The 21,350-nt window shown below is 35.7% G+C and overlaps 1 protein-coding gene across 3 annotated transcripts in view; it reads right to left on the bottom strand.

Moving 5' to 3' along the window:
* IARS1 (isoleucyl-tRNA synthetase 1) overlaps nt 1-21,350 on the bottom strand; it is a 78,170-nt gene that overhangs the window by 52,637 nt on the left and 4,183 nt on the right. For all 3 annotated transcript variants that reach the window (XR_015741651.1, XM_087923963.1, XM_087923964.1), the window contains exons 4-13: nt 20,794-20,913; nt 20,066-20,148; nt 16,973-17,090; nt 13,070-13,217; nt 10,497-10,584; nt 9,063-9,123; nt 8,757-8,852; nt 6,611-6,733; nt 5,971-6,062; nt 581-679 (exon numbers count right to left, since the gene is read on the bottom strand). Coding sequence is in view for 2 of the 3 variants with exons in the window: in XM_087923963.1 (XP_087780089.1) it covers nt 581-679; nt 5,971-6,062; nt 6,611-6,733; nt 8,757-8,852; nt 9,063-9,123; nt 10,497-10,584; nt 13,070-13,217; nt 16,973-17,090; nt 20,066-20,148; nt 20,794-20,913 (1,028 nt within the window). In the remaining variant the exon portion in view is untranslated. The remainder of the gene's footprint in view (nt 1-580; nt 680-5,970; nt 6,063-6,610; nt 6,734-8,756; nt 8,853-9,062; nt 9,124-10,496; nt 10,585-13,069; nt 13,218-16,972; nt 17,091-20,065; nt 20,149-20,793; nt 20,914-21,350) is intronic.

Consider the following 21,350-nt stretch of genomic DNA (forward strand, 5'->3'; position numbering starts at 1 on the left):
TTGATTACCTCTTTCCTTCTTCAAAATCAGTTTTGTCAATACATGGAATATTTTTAAAAATAAATAATGCATGTTAATGGATATATTAATAAGTCTGTACAGATATAGAAGACGTTATTTCTAATCTAAATGGGAAATTTAAAAGAAAAGGACAGAGAACCAATACCCAAATGCAACACTTAAGCCCTTTTAAAATTCCTGCTAAAACAATTAAAAAGCACACTCATAAAAATTTGGGGTGGGGGAAATCAATGAATACCACTGCCAACATTGAACTATCCTCAGATCTTAAAAGAATAAAGCATGATGTAACACCAGCACCTTTGGAGAATTGTGATTTTGTTAATGATTTTTATGACATAAAGCACATTATACGAATTAAGATGGAAAAACAAGATGAAAGGAGATAAAACAGGATCTAGAAACCAAAGAATGACATCTGGGTACTTTGTGAGCTTATCATAATGAACTACTGGCAATGCATCTTTAAAAAGGCATCTGATTGCAACCAGACTTTAAATTTAACTAGATATTTAAGCAATTCATTGTTAAATGGGGAAAAAAGAGTAGATCACAGTACCAATAACATTGAGAATTGTTTTCCAGCAACTTTTCCACCATGTGTTCCACACGAACAAACCAGCTTGGAACTGCTTTGTATATCAAAGGTGTATCTGACCTGAAAGAAATTGAATAGACAGAAAAAAGGTGTTTTATTTTTAACTATCCTCCAAAATTTGAATGACCGTATTTGGTTTCCATCTAAAAGTTAATGGATAGATTCCAAATGGAATTTTGAGTGGAATATTATTGTACCTGTTGCACCCAAATCTAAGTAAATTGCTTATATAAATGTTTTAGTATACTCTTTTAATGAAATCTATCAAAGGGCTAGATTCATTATACCAACCTTAGAAATATTATTCATGAGTTTTTATATCTTGCAGACAAATGTATTTAGCTACAGCTGACTTAATTTTATTGCAACACATAAACCAACAGACCCCAGTTCTTCACTTTTCTATATCTTACCCATATTTATTTTCAGTTCCATTCACAGTGCTGCATGTTATTATTACATGGGCATGAATGACGAAAAGCTCTTAAGTTGCTTCTTGTCTCATGAATAATTCTGAACCTTTTTTAAATGAATAATGAAACTCGTACACTGGAGGAGAAGCAGTAAATATTGCAGCAAAAGAATGAACTTTGCAGAGAAAAAAAATATGAATGCTAACTTTGGAATGAGTTAGAAAGAGCCAGAGTCTTTCCTGTCCTTTTAACTTCCTCGTTATTGGAATACTTAACTTTGCATTCTATCTCATCAACAAAATTGTTCAAACTGGCTCTGCAGTCATTCTGATAATCATTTGGTGTTTGCCTAAGGATAAGAGAAAAGGCCAATGCTGGGGAGATGAGATGGTAAACAAGCAAGAAAGGGTCATATTGACACGATAGGCCGTCAGACCATTTCCTTCTACTTAACAGTCCAAGAATTGAGGGCAAGAAGTCCATGGCATACAGTGATAGTGGTGACCAGTGGTGGTATTCTACAGGTTTGGCCCAGTTCAGTAGTATAAAATGCTACCCATTCAACCGAACCGGTAATAAAAAAAAGCCTCTGAAATCTGAGAGGAGAAAGAAGAGAAAAGTGCAGGATTGATTCTTCCACCTGCCCCTGCACTTTTCTCTTTATCCTCTCGGCTGATTGGCACTGCAGGCCTCAGCTGGTGTGTGGAAAGCTGCGAACTCGTTAGGTGCGCGTGCAATCACCGAACCGCTAGTGAAACCCACTGCTGGTGGTGACCCAGGTACACCAATAATACACACACCTCCAAACCAAATATTTATTCTTTTAGCATATTTATACAGACACCAACCTCAGCAGACAAACAACAGAATAAAATAATAATCTGTCCTTAAAAAATACCAAACATATCCTTAAATACTTCACTAGCAGTATAACAGATATACCTGCAATCAAATCAGAGCTCCATCTGCAACCTGGCCCCAGGCGCCTGGGAGAATGACCAGATCTTCACAGCCTTCAAGGAGACTAACAGGGTTGGGCTACCTCTATCTCAGGCAGTAGGTGGTTCCACAAAATAGGTGCCATGACAGAGAAAGCATGCTTCCTAGGTTCCATGTCATGTACAGCCATTAAAGGGCACCCATGATAACCAGCATTGTGAAGTGCACCCAGAACCCCTGTAGAGGCCAGTGCAGCTGATAAGTGTCTTATACGGCACATTTCACTGCACGCTAAACCAACTTAATCTTCCAAATGCTCTTCAAGGACAGGCCATGTAGAATATGTGACAATAGCCCAAATGAAAAGTGACTAACGTTTAACTGACCATGAGCAGTATCTCCTGGTCTAGACAAAACTGGTGCACAAGCTATAATTACAAATGCTTTCCTAGCCACGGCTGTTGTGAACAGAAACCACATGACCAGGACAATGCCCAAATTGCACGCCAACTCTCCCTGAAGGACTGATACCCCATTCAGAATCAATGATGAAAAATCATTAGATTTTGAGTGGGGGGAACATGGCACCACCTATTAAAACTCACAGCTAAGATAAGAAGATAAAAAGAACTTTGTCATTGTACAACGAAACTATGGATGCACCCCGGCAACTGTTCACAATACAATAAAACCAGAGCACTTAAAGATGAAGATAAGAAAAATAGAGTACCCTCGTGTCCATTTGCAATTAGAGTACAATATCTATGAATATACACAAAATATACATCCAACACTGACTGTGACGCTTTGCCAAGTGTAATACACAAGAGATGGATTGTACTGTAATATGTTATTACACATCTGAATGAGGTATTGCGATTTCACATCTTTTCACATCTTAATAAGGTAGTGACTTTGTATTTATTTGCGGTTCGGATGGCCCAGGGAAAGAAACTATTTGTTAGTCTAGTAGTGTGGGATTTTATTGACCTAAAGCGCCATCCAGATGGCAGCAGGTCAAAAAGATAATTGCCAGGGTGTGAGGGGTCTTCTATGATGGTCTTGATTCTGCTTTGGCAATGGGACCTGGCTAAATCTTCCAGGGAGGGCAGAAGGCAACCAATGATCTTTTGAGCTGTGTTTATCACCCTCTGTACAGTTTTCCTGTCCTCAGCTGAGGAGCCTGCATACCACACACCCAGACAGTATATCAGAGTGCTCTCCACAGAGGCTTTATAGAAAGCCAGCAACAGCTTCTTATCCAGATTGTTTTTTCCTGAGAACCCGCAGGAAGTGCAGCCACTGCTGAGCCTTCTTCACTATGGCCTTGGTGTTAGGGGACCAGGAGATATCAGCTGAAATATGGATGCCAAGGAATCTGATCGTAGGGACAGTTTCCACTCATTCTCCGTTGATGAGTGGGGCGTGGTCCTGTCCATGTTTCCTGAAGCCCATAATCAGTTCTTTGGTTTTATGGACATTCAGTGACAGATTGTTCTGTGAACACCATACAGACAGGTTCTCTACTTCTGACCTATATGCCGTCTCATCCTCTCCGGAGATAAGACCGATCACAGTCGTGTCGTCTGCAAATTTTATGATGTTGTTTGTTGCGTGGCTTGGTGAGCAGTCAAAGGTGTACAAGGCATATAGCAGGGGGCTTAAGACACAACCCTGGGGGAAACCAGTACTGAGTGTAATAATGGAAGAAAGATGGGGGCCAAGTCTAACAGACTGTGGTCTGTTTGTCAAAAAGTTCTTAATCCAGGAGCACATGGGGGTGGGGACCTGCAGATTATACAGTTTGGTTACTAGTCAGACTTGTCAGTTTGATTCTTCCATATCCAGACCCACATAATCTCTAGACACTGGAGAAAAATGCCTCAATGAGAGCCAGACCTGAGATATATTCTGATGATACTTGACCCAGTGATTTCATGTTGATGTTAAATAGGGAGCCCAGGGAAAGCAACATTACATTAAAAGCTTGTGTGTTTGCTATGTGTGCGCTCCAGTGATGCAATTTCAAAAGTAACACCATCTGTTTATTTGGTTTGTCTGTTGGTTTACGGTATTTGTGCAGTGCACATGCATGGTCTTGTATATTTTTGATGCTGAAATCCAGGGTATATGTGAGGTGAAAAAGTAACCTTCAGAGGCACAGACTACCCATGCACACCTACACTGACTAACCCATCATTCACAGAGTAAGTAGTTTATGTTTGACGTTAAATGTCTCTGTTCATCTGTTTTCATTACGTACATTTTGCTCTTTTGTTTGAGGAAGCATAAGAATAAATTTTAAAATGTCAGTCTATACCAGTTGTCATGCTGAGCTCAGTGGGTTCGCTGTGGCATTCTATGGAGGACTGTGCTACAAAGACTAGAAAGGATCTGGGGTTTTTTTTCCCCCTGATTCTGTTTGCTGCAGTTTTCTTTAGCAATGCAAAAAGAAAAAGAAGAGTTGTTTTGATCAGCAAGAGTCCGTGCATGACTCATCACTGCTCTTTTCCCGAGTATGCCACCGAGTATTGAGGATGCACATGCAATTTACATTTAGAACATCAATGCTGGAAGCCATGAGGGGAGGGAGTAATACATTTTTTATTTTATTTTCTCAAGACCTCTTCTCTCTTAGGCATCAGCAGGTTTTTTTTACTATTGTACCAGGAGGAAGAAACTGCAGTTTTTTGGGAGGGTGTTGGCAGTCAACAAGGACAAAATGAAAAATCCTTAAATACAATGGTGGAGGGAGACAGCATATTCTGACTATCTAGGTTACATTTAAGCATAGTTTTAGAAGAAGTTTGTTTTATTTTTACCATTTATTAAAACTACACTTTAATAACTGGGATTCATGTAATGTTTTCTACCAGGAAACCTTCGTGCCTTGGAGAAGGTAACTGACTGAAAAGGTAACTGACTCTTATTTTAGAAATCAAAAACACAGAGCCAGCTTATTTGTCCTCTCCTCAAACTCCTTTTGGTTATTATATCTGTATTTCCCTAGTTGGTCTACTGCAAAAGGCAACCGCTAACACTATCAGATTTGGGCTGTAAAAAAATTAGATTCCATGTGTTTAGTTTGTGGGGGGATGCTATCTCTGCCCTATTCATCAGGATCTCATTTCAATATTTTTATTCCATGAAATTCTGAAAATTTACTATTTCTGAAGTATTTTGAAAGCTGAAGCAAGATGAGAACCCCACAATATACATAATGTTTAGACTGAGAGCAGCTTTATTTTTTTTAAAAAAAAAATCTAACTTTAAATGTATAAAGACCTACATAATTGTATGTTTGGATGATATTCTTTGAATTCAAGAACTTTTACATGATCTCTGCTTTACTGAATGATCCCCCCATCTCCAGCTTTTAAAAATCAACTGGCTGTAAAATTCCATTAAATGGCTGGAAAATGTTGGATTTTTTTGATACCTCTGCTGCTGTCGTGTGATCATCCTGTTTTTTGCAGCCAAGGTTATGTTTCATATAGGAAATGGGAATTCCAAAACTGATGTTTTGTTTCAGCTGAAGCAAAAATAAACAAATCATTCTAGGTTCTCCTCTGCCGAGACTATGTTTGGCCCAAAACAAGTTGGTCCCTCTGAAATACAATATTTTGTAGCCACTTTGAGATAAAAGTGGAAGAGAGGCAGTTAAGGCATCAGGCTAATTGGACAAGCCTGACCCCACTCTCAGCTCCAGGAAGCAGGCAATGGCAAACCACTTTTGAAAAACCTCGTCAAGAAAACTGTAGTGATTGATCCAGCCAGGTACCAGGAGTCAATACTGGTTCAAAGGTATTTCCCCCATCCCACATTGAGATAACACGCTTTCCATTTCATGTACACCTATACTAGTATTTTACTTCTGGATGGGTACATATAAATTTGAATACAATTTTTAATTTTTGAAAAAGAATAAAGTAGTCTGATTTTTTTCAAAAATATGTGATTAGGCAGGACGCTTATTTTAAACTCACTAAAACTTCTTACCTCCAGCAGAAAGGATAGCTGTGCTTAAAAGTGCTGATATGGACCAATCTTCCTCGTTCCTTTAGCGCTTTGATTATATTTTTATCAGCATCCTAACAAAACAAGTTGCTAAATTTAACATTATGCCAAAATATCTTATGGAGAAAAGTAATGTGTAAATTAGTAGTTGTTTCCACTGTAATACACAATCTATCTGAGACTTACTGAAAAGTAGTACTGTATCTAAAAAATAAAATTCTGAAAAATAGACACTTTAAAGCTGATTCAAGATCTTGAATGCAGGTAAACTGAACTATATCTCATGCAGCTATTTCCTCACAGTGCTTGGGTTCATACATGATGGTTTGTTTTCGGCTGAATAAAATTAACATCATCACTGTGAATGAATTTAAACACCCCACTAGGTCAGAAAGAAACATTATGTGCAAATTCGGTGAATGTAAAGGGTCATTTATAAAACTATTGTTGCATAGCAGAGAGATCTGGTAGTTTGTCTCGTGAGCAAGAGACTCAAAGACCCGGTCATTTAGACTGGAACTAGGATATCGAATCTAAATATGAAAATACAGAATAGATACAGCACAGAAGATTATAGATGAATTTTTCAAGGAAAATTCCTAGCTTATTCAGGACCACTAACCTTGACGTACTGTCCAGAGAAGTCTGTCACTTCTGCTGTGAAACATCCTGATGCATCAACAGGACAAACAGGCACTGAATCCTTCTGAATAATGTTAAAATCCATACAGACCCTGTAATCATCCTATAAGAGCAAAGAAATACAAAATAACTGAAATTATTGGTTTGGGCTTTTGAGGTAGACTTTTGCAGTTCAGAATACTAACTAAATTCTCTAATACTATCATGGGTAATATTTTCTTTACAATATGAAATGCTTTTGTAGAATCAAAATATTTTTTTGTGAAAGTTCTATTCTATATACGTATCTAATATTTAAATATAACAAGAACTGATTCAATGTGCACATTTATCGCTTTTGGGGTCCAGTACCAACTGGTGACTTGGGATGTGTCAGTAACTTATCCCAAGTTTTTTTTTTTTAATGAAGCCACAACTGTTTGAATATAATATACTGAAACATTTTATGATTTGCTTGGTTTTAGCTTACTGTGTAAAAATCTCATAGTTATTTTATTTATTTGATTTGATTTGATTTGTCAATTGTTTACAAGATAATAAGTAAAAGTGTATACATAGTTATGAATGCATAAAATGGGTACATATAAGAAAAATAAAAGAAAAATAAAAGAAACAATAGGACAGGGACGGTAGGCACGTTGGTGCGCTTATGCACGCCCCCTAGAGACCTCTTAGGAAAGGGGTGAGGTCAATAGTAGACAGTCTAAGGTTAAAGTTTTTGGGGTTTGGGGAAGAAACTACAGTGTCGGGTAGAGTATTCCAGACATAGATCACTCTGTTGCTGAAGTCGTATTTCCTGCAATCAAGCTTGGTGCGGTTAACCTTGAGTTTGTATCTGTTATGTGCTCTTGTGTTGTTATGGTTGAAGCTGAAGTATTCGTTGACAGGTAGGACATTGCAATGTATGATTTTATATACCATGCTTAAATCAGACCGAAGACGGCGTAATTCAAGGTTTTCTAGTTCTAGAATTTCAAGTCTGGTGGCATAAGGTATTCTACAACAAGTAGAGGAGTGGAGAACTCTTCTTGTGAAATATTTCTGGACTTTCTCAATTGTGCTAATATCAGATACGTAATGTGAGTTCCAGACTGATGAGCTGTATTCGAGTATTGGTCTAGCAAATGTTTTGTATGCTCTAGCTAGTAGTGTGATATTACCAGAGAAAAAGCTACGTAGGATTAGGTTAACAACTCTTAATGCCTTTTTGGCTATGTAGTTGCAGTGGGCTCTAGCACTTAGATCATTAGAGGTGAGTATTCCAAGGTCCTTTACAGAGCTTGGATCATCAACAAGATCATTAAACAATCCTGAGATATTTATGATGTTCAGCTTCCTATATACTGGAATGGGTTAATAATAACAAAGGTGACCTGGGTTCTCAGAAGCAGAACCAAATGCTCAGCGATAAAGCTAGATAAAATAACTTAAGACAGCTTTCTATGTATCAAGAGAAGAAACATCCCTTCTAGATGTCCCATGCATTTTTCTCTTATGTAAAGCATACAGAGTATAGAATCTGACCATTATATTTGAAAAAACATATTAGATCAACAGCCACATTCTACACTATTCTATGCAAATGTCCTTCTGCCAAAAATCCACCCTTGACATATGTATCAGGTAATACAAAATCGATTAATTGATTAACTGACTTGATTGATCAAATGTCTTAGAGTTGATTCCTAGCAACCACAGATTTTCTGATGATCTGGTCCTTCAGATATTCCAATTGTGCACCAATTACCACTGCGACTGAGCCTATTCACTGCTGTTAGTTGAACTCTTCTCTTTCCTTCCCTCCTTCCAGGATTAGATCCAGCCTATTATTTAACACAACCCATTGCTACATGGTTTCTTGTAATCAACAGGGAATAGATCCAGAATCACCCATAATGAAAATCCCAACCAAGCTTTCTTAAAAGAGGCAGAGTTTCAATGACATATAAGCATATATCTATCTAGCTATGATAAATATGGATATGTTTTGTGCAGTTTCAGCACAAGATAGAAAAGAGTAGGACAGAACACGTTAGAAATTAGTACTTCAGAAAGAAATTCTGGATCTCAATAAGGAAGTACCACAAGAAGAGCTACAATAAAGTCATCAGCAGTTCTAAACTTACAGCACCAAAGTAAGGAGCTTGATGTACAACTCCTGTACCTTCTTCTTCCTTCACATAATTGTCAGTCACTACAGAAAAAGCACCATTTTCTCTGCACTGGAAGAAAAATACAAGAGTTTTCAAAATGTAGAAAATAACAATATGGAAAAGGTGTGAAAAAAATTACAGAATATTAAGATCCTAATTTCTCCATCTCTCCCTTCCTTGCCAGCAATGTCATTCTAGCTTTTTTTCAAATATGGACTCTTCTAGATATTTAGCTTTTCCCTTAGAAATAGCAAATGATTAACCATTAAAGTATTTTACCTTTATAAAATAATTGAAAAGAGGCTTGTATTTCTTCCCTTTTAATGTAACACCAGGAAACCTGAAATACAGTAAGTCAAATTAGTTGTCGCTTACAACTTTTATGTCTTTCCATCATTTATAAATACTTTTCTGCAAAAAGAGACCAAAACCATCAGACAATAAAATTATAATAAAATAGACATTTATATATCCACATATATACATGTATATATCTTGATACATTTCAATTCAATAACATTAATATCTAATCACTGAAGCAACAACACATGGAATAGTTCTTGGCTCATAAAATTCTAGAAACTTTCTGAAAGCTCATGAAAAAATTAAACTATACAGTTTCTTAATAAAAACAGATACATGCTTTAAAGTAAAATAACTGCTGCTTAGCTCAGATTTAGATATTTGTGAAATCCAAACAATTAAATATGAACTCAGCACTTGTAGCAGACAATTTAATAGTGTTTTTAACATTTACTTATTTAGTTATTAAATTGGTATGTTCTCGGTATAACTACCCATAACTCTGAACATTTAACAAGTGCTAAAAACATTAAAACAAGAAAACACCACAAAACATAAAAAGAACAAAGATGGCAGAGAGAGGAAACCCAGAGGTCTGTTTGATGCAGAGTTTTTTAAATTTCTTTTTCCTGTTTTAAAAATTAGACTACATCCCAATTTTGTCTTATAAATATCAGAGAAAACTGTTATCAAGAAAAGCAAATGAACACATGTACCAGATCCATGCTGGAAGAAACTATCCCATAAAGTTCAGAGTTAACAGCTTTAGTGAAAGTTACAGTTGTTGCAAAATATTGTTCGTTTTGATATATAGTTTTAATGTAACTGGGAAGGAAAAACAAATAGTGCTGCTGTTATTCTTTACAAGCAGGGGGAGCTTCACTTTGGTTTAATAGATAGTACCTAAAACTCCTTCTTTAAATGTAATGTTGCCCCAAAGAGAACAAGGTAGATCAACAAAAGAATTATTGAAGATAGAATCAAAACTGTAGATCCTTCAGCCCTATTCAGCAGCATCTAATGGGGAAGGAGTAAGAAGATAGCTTAAAATGACAGAAATTGTCACATGCTGAAATCTGATCCATTTGTAAGAGCAAAGCATCAGGATTTGATGAAAGCAACAAGTTTAATTGCTGCTGCAGATACTACAGTTCCTATTTTGTTTCCAAAAGAAATTTCAACACTTTAACATGATTGATAGGAGATACATAAAATGAAGTCAGCACTTTGCTACAGATAAAATTTCCAGCTTAAGGAAAGTTCTGAGTATCAAACCCTTTGAGAGTACAAACATTACATGTACTTTCATATGTCAATCTACAGAGCAGATAAATCATTACTTTTTGCTTTTCTTGCCTTTTCCATAGCAATTATTTATAAATTACATGACACAATATTCTATTGACTTGCCTGTCAAGTACTTCATATTCACTTTCAGATTTGTAGAGAGATGCCAATCTAGCTTCCATCAATATGTATGTTTTCCCAGTATTTTGGTCTGGGGAAAAAAATAACGTTAAGATTCAGTTTCTGCACTATAATAGCAATATAAATATGCAATATTAATAAATGTTAATAATGGAATGATGTTAAATCCCAGACTGGCAGTAAAAAAATGGAAGTGTAAATACTGACATCAGGACTATATTTATATCTAAGTTTAAGCAAGAATTTATCTTTATTCTATTTCAGGTATGAACAAAACCTAATAGCTTATCAATGCTCATTCAGACAAATCCTAGTTTGTTTTTCCTTTATTTTTAGTTATCCTTGTCTTCACTTCTATGAACTGAGAAGTTGGCTGAGAGAACTAAAAAAGTAGAAATGAGCCAAGATATTTCTGTATGTCATGATTAAAATGAGTAACACACTGTTCAAATTCAGATTTGTTGCTAAAAAATAGCAACATCCTTGGTACGTAGTTGACTAAATACAATCAGTATTTGGCAAAAGAAACATTACTGTGATATAGTATGATATTAAAAGCTGTGAGTGACTTATTAGCTATTCCTTAATCAAAAACCACTATTTAGGGCAAATATACAACCAGGCACGACATCTGACTTAATGAACCTTAACAGTGGCTTTCTCTACATGCCTGCACTGCACAAATGAGGCTTTTGTTGGTGGCTTCTTTAACTCTTTAACCAGGATTGAGACCTTGTTGTTTCTTCCCTTCAGAAAACCTCTGGATAGAAGTCAAGGTATAGTAACACTTCGAATTCAATACAGTGCATTGAAATCACTAGCCATGTATTTATCAGGGAAAGCTGTTCCCTTTAAACCACTGTTTTTCAAACATGGCAATTTTAAGGTGTGGACTTGAACTCCCAGAATTACCTAACCAGCATGCTGAGTCCACACATCTTAAAATTGCTAAATTTGAAATACATTGCTTTAAACAAATTGAAAGTACATTAACACTAAGGAGTGCTTGATGTAGGATGTGCTTAAGTACAATGAAAAGTTAGCAGTTGAGAAGACCACTTTACTAGTGGATATAAGCAGTAAACAGAAGTTACACAAGGTAATTTCAGATGTAAACTCAAGAAAGCAAAAATAACAGCTGATCTGAGAACTGAATATTTTTTTAATTATTTGCCGAGATTGTTTAATTGTATTCTTAGTTTCCTTTGAATCAAGCTCAATGCATGCGATAATCGGCAAAAGGACAGAAGTTATTTGCTATGTTTCCTCTGAAATAGTTTTAGAAATCTCGTTCTGGCCCTCTGCTGGTCATCCATCCAAGTATTCACCAGATTAGACTCTGCTTAGCTTTCAAGATCAGCCAAGGTTGATTAGGTGTTTTCACCTGTAGAAATTGGTGGTATTTCCTCTAAGGATAGAAGAACAGGAGAGTGGCCTTAAGCTTAGCCAACATGAGAAAGCTTAAAAGTAAACGCTTTAAATTTCTGTAATACAAACATTGCTCCTCAAATATCTAACAGCTTTTCTCATTTTGGCAATTCAAAAGTGTCCTTACTATTCATATATCTAGACTCAATTATATGCATTCTAAGTCCGATTATGGGAGGTAATTCTATTTTACTTATTCCTGATCCATAATTTCCAAGTACTTAAAATGAAATTACCCCTAAAAATGAATTACAGTATTTAGCAAGGGAAAATATTGAGTATCAGCTGCTCACTGTTTTGCTCACAGCATTTAGCGGACAAAAACTGTCCTTGAGAAGAAGTCAAAGTTGTTTGCTTCCTACAAATAGTCATCTTTGTGTTATTACGATGTCACCTGAATCATCATGTAAAGGTTAATCAGAAGGTGTGGAAAGAAACCACTTTATATAACTATTACTAGTTTTCTAGTTTTCATAAGGTTTATTATGGCATCAGCTGGAAGTTCCTGGGGAAAAAGGTATTAAATGAAGATGACAAAACAAATATATCAAGTCAATCAGTCTTGAAGTAAGCAACTTATTTACATGCCTATAAACATCCTGTCCTCCTGCCAAATAGTAACCATTTATTCATAGAGTACAGCCATCGATGGAAGAAGGGATTAAAAAACATTTTAAAATCAAGGAATTTAAATAGCAATACTGACATTATTAGAAATATTCCAGGGCTGTTCCAATTATTGCAAGTGTTAGAAACTCATACAAAGCAACCATATTTAAGCTTGAAACAAAACACCTGAATCAAATTAGAAACAGGGCCATTTCTAGTTTAAAACACTTCCAGAATAGTCAGCAAAGCATATGAATGCTGGTAAGGCTGGAACAGTCCATTGCAAACTTGAAACAACTATCTATATCTTGTGGCTTTTAAGTGCAAGATATGTCAAAATTCCACATGACTGGACTATTAAATTACTGTCCTTAATACAGTATCTTGAATCTTATACTCTCTTACTTGATAAGCAATATCCATTTAACTAAATAGGATTTTTTTTTTCAAATAAGGATATCACTTGCATATACTAGAAGAAACCAATAATTATATGCCATCTCATGTTTTACACTTGCCTTTCACTTTCACATACTGCAAATCTGGATTAACACACAGGGCTAAATTGCTAGGCAGAGTCCATGGAGTTGTTGTCCAAGCAACAAGAGATATACTTTCATCATCTTCCAATGGAAAGGTGATAATAACCGAGGGATCTTGAACATCCTTCAATATAAAAATTTGGGAAAGGTGAAGTTGAATAAAAAAATTATTTACACTTACAGAAATAACCAATTACAAACAATAATATTTGCATTATTTATGACTATTCATGAATCACATCGAAGGCAAACAAAGTTTTCCAAAGTGCATTAAACTGATGGCCCTGTGGTCAAATAAAAACCTTCTATGTTAATTATCTAAATATTGACAGAATTTTCAAATTGGAAGCAAAAATAATAATTTACTGCAAATTACAAGCACAGAAGTTTGCATTGATTTAAATCTGATCTGCAACATAAACCCAAGAAATCTTAATGCAGTTTTAAAATCCTATGTACGTTATCTAAATAGATTTTACAAACAATTTGTGTGTTTAATCCTTAATCAAAAATTGATCCACTTCAAATGATTATGTAAATAATTCCTACTACTGCAGTCCCTAGCAATTAAAATTGTGGTTTGGAAAACATTTTCTGAAATCTTAAAATGTTAAAAAAATATAGGCACCTCATAATGAATATAGATGCCATATACCAAGATTTAATAAAACCCCGAACTCTTGCTATGTTTTCTAATACATTTCTTTCACACATTTTATTTTTAAATTCCCAACTTGAGCTCAAAATCCACCAGATTTTTTTATCCCATAAATCCCATAATAAATCAACAAAAGAATTAAGAGATACTCCTTTCCTATTTCTAGCCACAAGATTAACGAGAATAACATGTCTTCCAGCAATTTACAATCTTACGCGGTAGGCCTTTCTTACAGATTTTTGTTATGTTGTATATACGTTAGTTTTTTTATATATTTGTATTTCCTTTTCTTATAATCTCAATCAAGTGTTTCAGAGTAGGTGTCATATAAATGTATGTATAAATAAGAGAATAAGTTCATTACAAAAGCAACAATGTTTTCCTTTTGCAAACCGCATGTGTTTTCTGTTCTCCTTGAACTAATGCAACACTAAGAAATCAAGTGCATGTTTCTCCTAAAAGATTATTTAAAATCTATTTAATCACAATAATTCAAAATCTGCTAACGTAAAATTGGTGGAGGAAAAAACATTTGGCCAAAAATCCAAATTTGTCCAGCATCTCTATCATTTATATCATATCTTAACTGTGGCCAAAATATAAGCACTAGAATTTTACAAAGGCAAAAATGTTTCATTGCATGCAAAATGTAAATTTATCACTTTTCTGTAACTCCTTTAAGCAGCTGTGACTCTTCTCAGACTTGCAAGTTGCGGTTATCAGGCAGGCTGCTCAGAGTCCCCTCGAACTGTGACATAGGCAACAAATTTAATATCTTTTTAAAAAAATCTAAGGTAAATGCATTTGGTTGCAGCAAGCCATGGTTTGTTTAAAAAATTTGCCAAACAAAGGATAAGTATCATATTCACACATGACATTAAGGGGAGGGCAAGCAAGTTACATTTCAACTTCTGCAGTTGCAATGGTTCCTGAAAAGTAGGCATGTCAGCAGCCATTGCCAAAATTCCTTCTTCTACACCAGGGGTGTCAAACTCGCGTTGTCACAGTAGCATTTTTTCCCTTTCGCTAAACCAGGGGTGGGCATGGCCAGAGTGTGATGTATCCGGCCCGTGGGCTGTGAGTTTGACAGCCCTGTTCTACACTTTTAAAAAAATGAATAAGTCCTTTTCTCCTTTGAATTTTGTCATCTGGCTGATTCTTCCTGATTCTGGATATACATTTTTTTTAATCTCACCTTGATTTTACAGCTAACTCAAGGCAATGAATATACCTAATACTCCTCCTTCCTCCTATTTTCTCCACAACAACCCTGTGAGGTGAGTTGGGATGAGAGAGAGTGACTTGCCCCAAAGTCACTCAGCCGACTTTTATGCCTATGCAGAACTAGAACTTACATCTCCTGGTTTCTAGACTGGTACCTTAACCACGATACCAAACTAGCTCTCCGTATGTTAACTTTGAGTAACTTTTATTTGAAACTGAAGCTATTCATGGAGAATTGAGGATTTCCTTAAGAAGTTTCTGTGAACTCAAAGCAAAATCAACAACCCAAATGCCAATATGCTTTTCTGGTTGTTATATGATTTCCAATTTTATGCGCTTCTCAACAATGCTGTAAGCTGTCAGCCACCTTGATTGATTTAAGAAACACTCAGATAGTTGGGAATTTGTTGGGCATACTGCACAGTAAATGCCACTTTTATTGCAATATCTATGAGCTACAATATTTTTCTCTTTGCATGTCTCCTTCCAAAATAAGCCAGTTTTAAAGAACACAGAGTATGTCAAAATAAGACAATAGTCATTTGTGCACATTGTATTCCAACAAAAGCCATTTTGAGAAGAAGAAGAAAAACCGAGAAGGCATTGAATAACTCATTTTGGGAAGGTCAAAGACATCACAAGCTTGTTGAATAACTCATTTTTCTATTTCACGGAAGAAAAACCTGGCAGCAATCAGGTGAGCTCTTTCTTCCCCTTTTTTTTTTCCTTTTCTTTCCCTCCAGGACTTGCTGAATTAGCTGGACTATATCTGTTCTCCAATTATTACAAGAAAAGCCTTCCAGAGGTTGGTGGTGAGTATGTCAGGAGTTGTTGAATATCTTTTTTAAGCAAATAAAAGATTTCTTTTTTCCTCCCAAAGTTAATTGAAAAAAATGTTTAAGATATTCAGTTCAGGCACTATGAAGCATATAGGAACAGTTCACAGGAAATCTTATATTAAACAAACTTTGGTTGGTATACAGTCCTCACTGACCACTTGTTCAGTGACTATTTGAAGTTATGACAGAACTGAATGAGTAATGCTTACAATCAGACCTTGAAGTTCCAGATGTACGTATTATGAATATTTGCAGACAACTTCCATGCGAAGAAAGGCAGATATTTATAGCTACCACGGGAGGATTCACAAAATGGCTGCCATGACAGGTAGCTTCTCACAACCACAGTTGTAAAGCTTGTTTCTCCTAGCACTTGTTTTAGCTTGTTATACTCTTTCTGTTCACCTTGTATTTATCTTTATTTCTTCATAAATGAATAGGCATACTTCAAACAAATCACAGGACTGTAGCACTTTAATAATGTTCTCTAATAAGGCATGTGGGGCTGGTAAGGAACCCAAAGGCATTGTTTTAAATAAAGGTGTAGCTAAACACTAGTATTTTAGTTCCAATATGCCATACCTGTATTCCCATTCAATTTTTTTTTAAAGTTAGGCACAATGGCAGTTGCCACAGGCATAATGGTTCTCACACACAAGACTGCTAGCAATACCTTTAACTTAATTAAAGGTTTACAAAATCACAATAAAACCCCAACAGATATAACATAATGAACAAAACAAACAAAAGTAAAATATTAAGAAACTAGAATTCAGAATATGGGAAAATATAAAGGCTTTGCATTAAATGAATAGCTGGAATAGTTTGAAACAGTCTTTAAGTCAGCACACAATTGGCAGTCACTGATTTAAAATCTAAAGCCACACCTTACCTAAGATTAAACTGATGAAATGTTCTCCTTCACTACTGGTTACCCATCAGAAGGAGCTCTCTTAAGCCTAGACATCAAATGTCTAAAGAAGGTGGTATGTTGAAGTACTTTCAAACAATGGCAGTCAGTTGTCACTTGTAATGCTTTCACAAGTCTGTTAAATTGAAATGAATATACTCTCCATCCTTACAAGGCTATTGAATATTTTCAAATTTATATGTGAGTTTGCCACTACACAGTTCTATCCAAGATATAAAGCACTGTACCTTATAATTCTGGTGAGACTCAAAGTTGGAAAGGGGTGTATTACATGCAGTTGAGAAGGGCATAACTTTAACTCCTCGGTATACCAATCCTTTGTCATATAGCTGTTTGAAAACCCACCTACAAAAACAACATAATTGAAGCATTCAAAAATAGAATGAGACTTGTAGCTTAAAAGTAATAGAGAACATACAAAAGGCACACTCATAATCTCTTCCAAGAAACTTTCTTTCTCAACAGATTTAATGTGAAGATTTTCTTTAAAACTGTATCTTTCAGTCCAGCATCTTCACTGTGTGTGTGTGTGTGTGTGTGTGTGTTATCTTCAGTATCATATCTTCACAGAAAGATAAATCATGATATTAGGTATATAAGAGCCAGGCTAGTATAGTAGAGAAAGGCATTGGACTAGGAATGAGGAAACAACAGGTTCATGTGCATCCAGGTCAGCCATGGAAACTATCCAGAGCACGGGTATTAAACTCGCGGTGTCATGTTGCCATCACATGACATATCGTGACATTTTTTCCCTTTGTGGAGCTGGGGTAGAAGGGCCTGCACGTGACACATCCCTGCTTGACATTATGGCTATGGTTTGCTCTCCCAGTTTGTTTCAATTTAGTTTCTGAACATTTCATTACCAAATTAGGTAACATTTTCAGGAGGATGTTCTTGTCCTATTCTCCTTTAGTTTATAAATGTCTTGTGTGCCAGTTTGGTCAGTTGGTCTTTAGCTCAGGCCATCTTCTCAGCATAAATGATTTCACAAGATTCTTATAGGGAAAAGCTGAGGGGAAACCGTGTGTTATGTATGCTACCCAGAATTTGGGAAGAAAAAATAGTATTGTATATAAATCTAACACAGGTTTAATATATTAATTTTGAAATATCTTAAATGAAAGTACAAATGCTATGAACAAGATATCACAGCAACATTTCTCATCTTACACAGACATGATTGTTGCTATGGTCAGGAAAGACTTTGTTTTTATGTCGGTTCTGTTAAGAAAAAGTGCCATTGTTGCTTTCAAATGTAAAAGCTTTTCTTCATTCACAAGCTAATTCTGTAGCCTTTCATAGAAGTATTGTCAAGTCCATGCCTATTTCAATTTTCTTCAAACCTCAACGTGAATCTCTTTGCAGAATTGCTACTTTGCTATCCATATCTCAACTTTCATTTCACCCTTATAATTTGTTTTCTGCTACCTTTTCTTCTTCTGGCTTGTTCTTCTTAAATAGAAAAGCATATTCCCACCTGCCCTCTGCAGTCATCCTAGAATGAATTAATGGTAAAGATAACCTGGCCAAATTTAAGGCAGCAGAGCACATTGCTAATAGGCCTCCAGTTACTATGTTAGATAAGCTTGAAATGTGGCTTTTATTGCTGGCACACATAAAAATGATGAAAGAATCTGCATAAACCACTTTTAATAAGCATTAAACATTTCTCTGCATTTATTATTCAGATTTAATTTAACAGACGGAGCTGATAATGATGACTGCAACTATAGAAAACTAATTCAACTGTTTCTTCTCCTGGTGTAATGCTCCCAAAAATAGAGATCCTCCAAACTGAAATTGTGTTTCATTGGAATTTTTTTCCCCCTTAGGACCATAGCTGGAGAAATTAAATCCCCTTTCCATGACTGTTGTAATCCAGATAATGATAAGCCTCCTACTGTTTAATGCTATTTGCATTTAAAATGCTGCCCCCTAAAAGCACACTTACCTGTTTTATATTTTGTTAATCACACTCTGCGGCAGTAAATTACCGTTCCAAAGCAATTTAATCAACATAGTCCAATATGCATTTATGAAATATGAAGGTGATTTTATATCCCTATATTATATTTCCAAAGAATAGCTACTCAAGTTAAAATAAAGGCATAATATAATAGGACACTCACAGACTGAGCTCTCAGGAACGCATGAATTTAAATCAACTAGTCCCTCCTGTGGAATTTTTCTCCAAATACAAGGATATGAAATTCCACACCATTTTTTTCAATTATTTTAACATTTGAAGTCACTTGTAATATAGTACATACTTATAACAATACCAGATTAAAGTCAGATTTGCAAAAACAGAGTTTTGCGTAACTCTGACAAAGAGAGAGATATGTGAGCCAGTTTAATGTAGTTAAAGCACCAGGCTAGAAATTAGGAAACTAGGACCTCTAGTTCCATCTTAGGCTCAAGACAGGTTGATGAATTTGGGCCAGACACTGTCCTAGAAATGAAGCAAGGGCAAACCAATTCCAATATCTTGCTAAAAAGGGGCTTGTCCAGGAAGGCAGCAGAAATCAACACAGACTCAAAAGTGGACACACACACAGATATAGATATCTGTGCTTATTCCTGCAGTTTTCCTGGCATCATTTTTGGAGGTTTGCCATTACCTTCTTATTTGTTTTATTTTACAATTAGTTTGTTTATATATTAAACTTCTTAACTGGCCATCTCCCTCACAGAGAAGCTTTGGGAAGTATACAATTTAATCAATACAATAAAATCGAATAATTTAAGATTAAAAAATTTTAAAAGGTAAAACAACTTTATAAAATTGCAAGGAATGGAGATATCCAAGATGAGGAGATTGAGTTGTTAATACAGGGAGGGGGAGGTCCTCATGAGGCCAAACAGTCCCATGGATGCCTGGGCCCCTGTATCCCTCAAGCAAGGCTACAGAGCTAGGTTTTGACCCCTTTATGGAAGGCCAAGAGATTTGTGGCTTTCCTCATATTTGAGGACAAGATGTTCTACAAAGCAGGGATAGCAGCAAAAAAGGCCATCTTCTTGACCCTGCCAGTCTGAATTCTCTGACTGACAGAGTTCTGTAGCATGCCTTCCCTGCCTGAACAAGTGGGATGGACTGATGGCAAAGCCAGTGCGGTAGGTAACCTGACCCGATGCCATATAGGGCTTTATAGGTAATGATCAACAACACTTTGAACTGGATTCTTCTGCTAATATTACTCACCCTTAAAGGAAAAGTCATCAAGCAACCAGCCTCAGAACACAACTGAGGGAGAAATTTGACTTTAAAAGGCACATAAATACAACATAAACCATTCAAGAAGTTAAATAATACCTACCAGACAGATTCCATGAATTCTGGATACAGGGTTTTATAATCATTGTCAAAATCAATCCACCGCCCAAGTCTTGTAACACTGGTCTGAAAAGACATTAAATCACAGCTCAACATAGCATAGACATAGGATGCATGCTTAATTATTATTATTTTGTTTCTGTTAAACAAAAAGTGGGAGACCAATTTTATTTGGGGATAAAATAAAAATATTTTCAGGAACAACTTTGTTTTGAAACGTTAAAAAATAAATTCACAAAGTATGCAGTGTTTGTAGAATCATACTATATTGTAGCATAATTCTTCACAGAAGAACACAACGTTGCCCAATGCTCTTATTCCACTGAAACTATTACAAATAGCATTCTGATGCTATAATAATTAATACCCAACAATCAGACCTCAATCACAGTGAACATGGATTTTTAACAACTGGGTAATTCTATGCAATCAGGTTTTTGGTTTCTGTCTTCGTGTGTGTGCGCATACACACATCACGCACGCACATGCATGCACAGGCATGCATGCCTACACAATGTTTAAAATTTAGCAGCTTACAGTTAGCCACTTTTAAAGCAGGGAGTACTACAAAAGTAATCAATCTCCTATTCAACATTGACAATTCATCCATCTTAAGCCATGCTTTTTGAATCAGCTAATAAACATCTAAAATAGGATAAAGAAAAGGAAAAAATCTGCAATAAACAGTATAAACAGCAATATTTTTCTTACTCTCCATTCTTGGGAATATCTCATCACAATTCCTCGACAGTTGCGATTATATTCTGCAATCCCCATTTTTGCAACATCTTCTGGTCCTTTGATGCCCAGTGCTTTGTCAATTTCATACTCCTAAGGAAATCAAATGCATTATTTCTTGCATGAAAGTCAGAATAATCAGATAAACAAACAGACATAGACACAATTAAGAGGTGGGGGAGGGACAGAGGGAGAGAGAGATGTCCAACAGACAGTAAAACCTGGAAAATACAAACAAAACGTTTTTACTGCTTTTTGCAACAAAAAGGCTATAAATATACAGGCCAACTGGCACACAGTTTTTATCAAAGACTAAGCTATGTTCAAATTGCACAGAAGTTCTACATAGCTGAAATAACTACAAAATCATTCGATTTTTCAGTCCAAAGGTATTTAAAAGTGATATTTACACTCTACTAACAAATATATTGCAACAATGTCCTGAAATGGGTTTTCATGTTTACGGTTTCTAGATTATTAAATTAAATTATTAAATTCTGTACTTCATTAACGAAGATATTTATATTACT

Source organism: Pseudonaja textilis, chromosome 2 (assembly GCF_049901715.1).
Source record: "Pseudonaja textilis isolate UNSWEBS1 chromosome 2, rPseTex1.2, whole genome shotgun sequence".
Taxonomy (NCBI): Eukaryota; Metazoa; Chordata; class Lepidosauria; order Squamata; family Elapidae; genus Pseudonaja; species Pseudonaja textilis.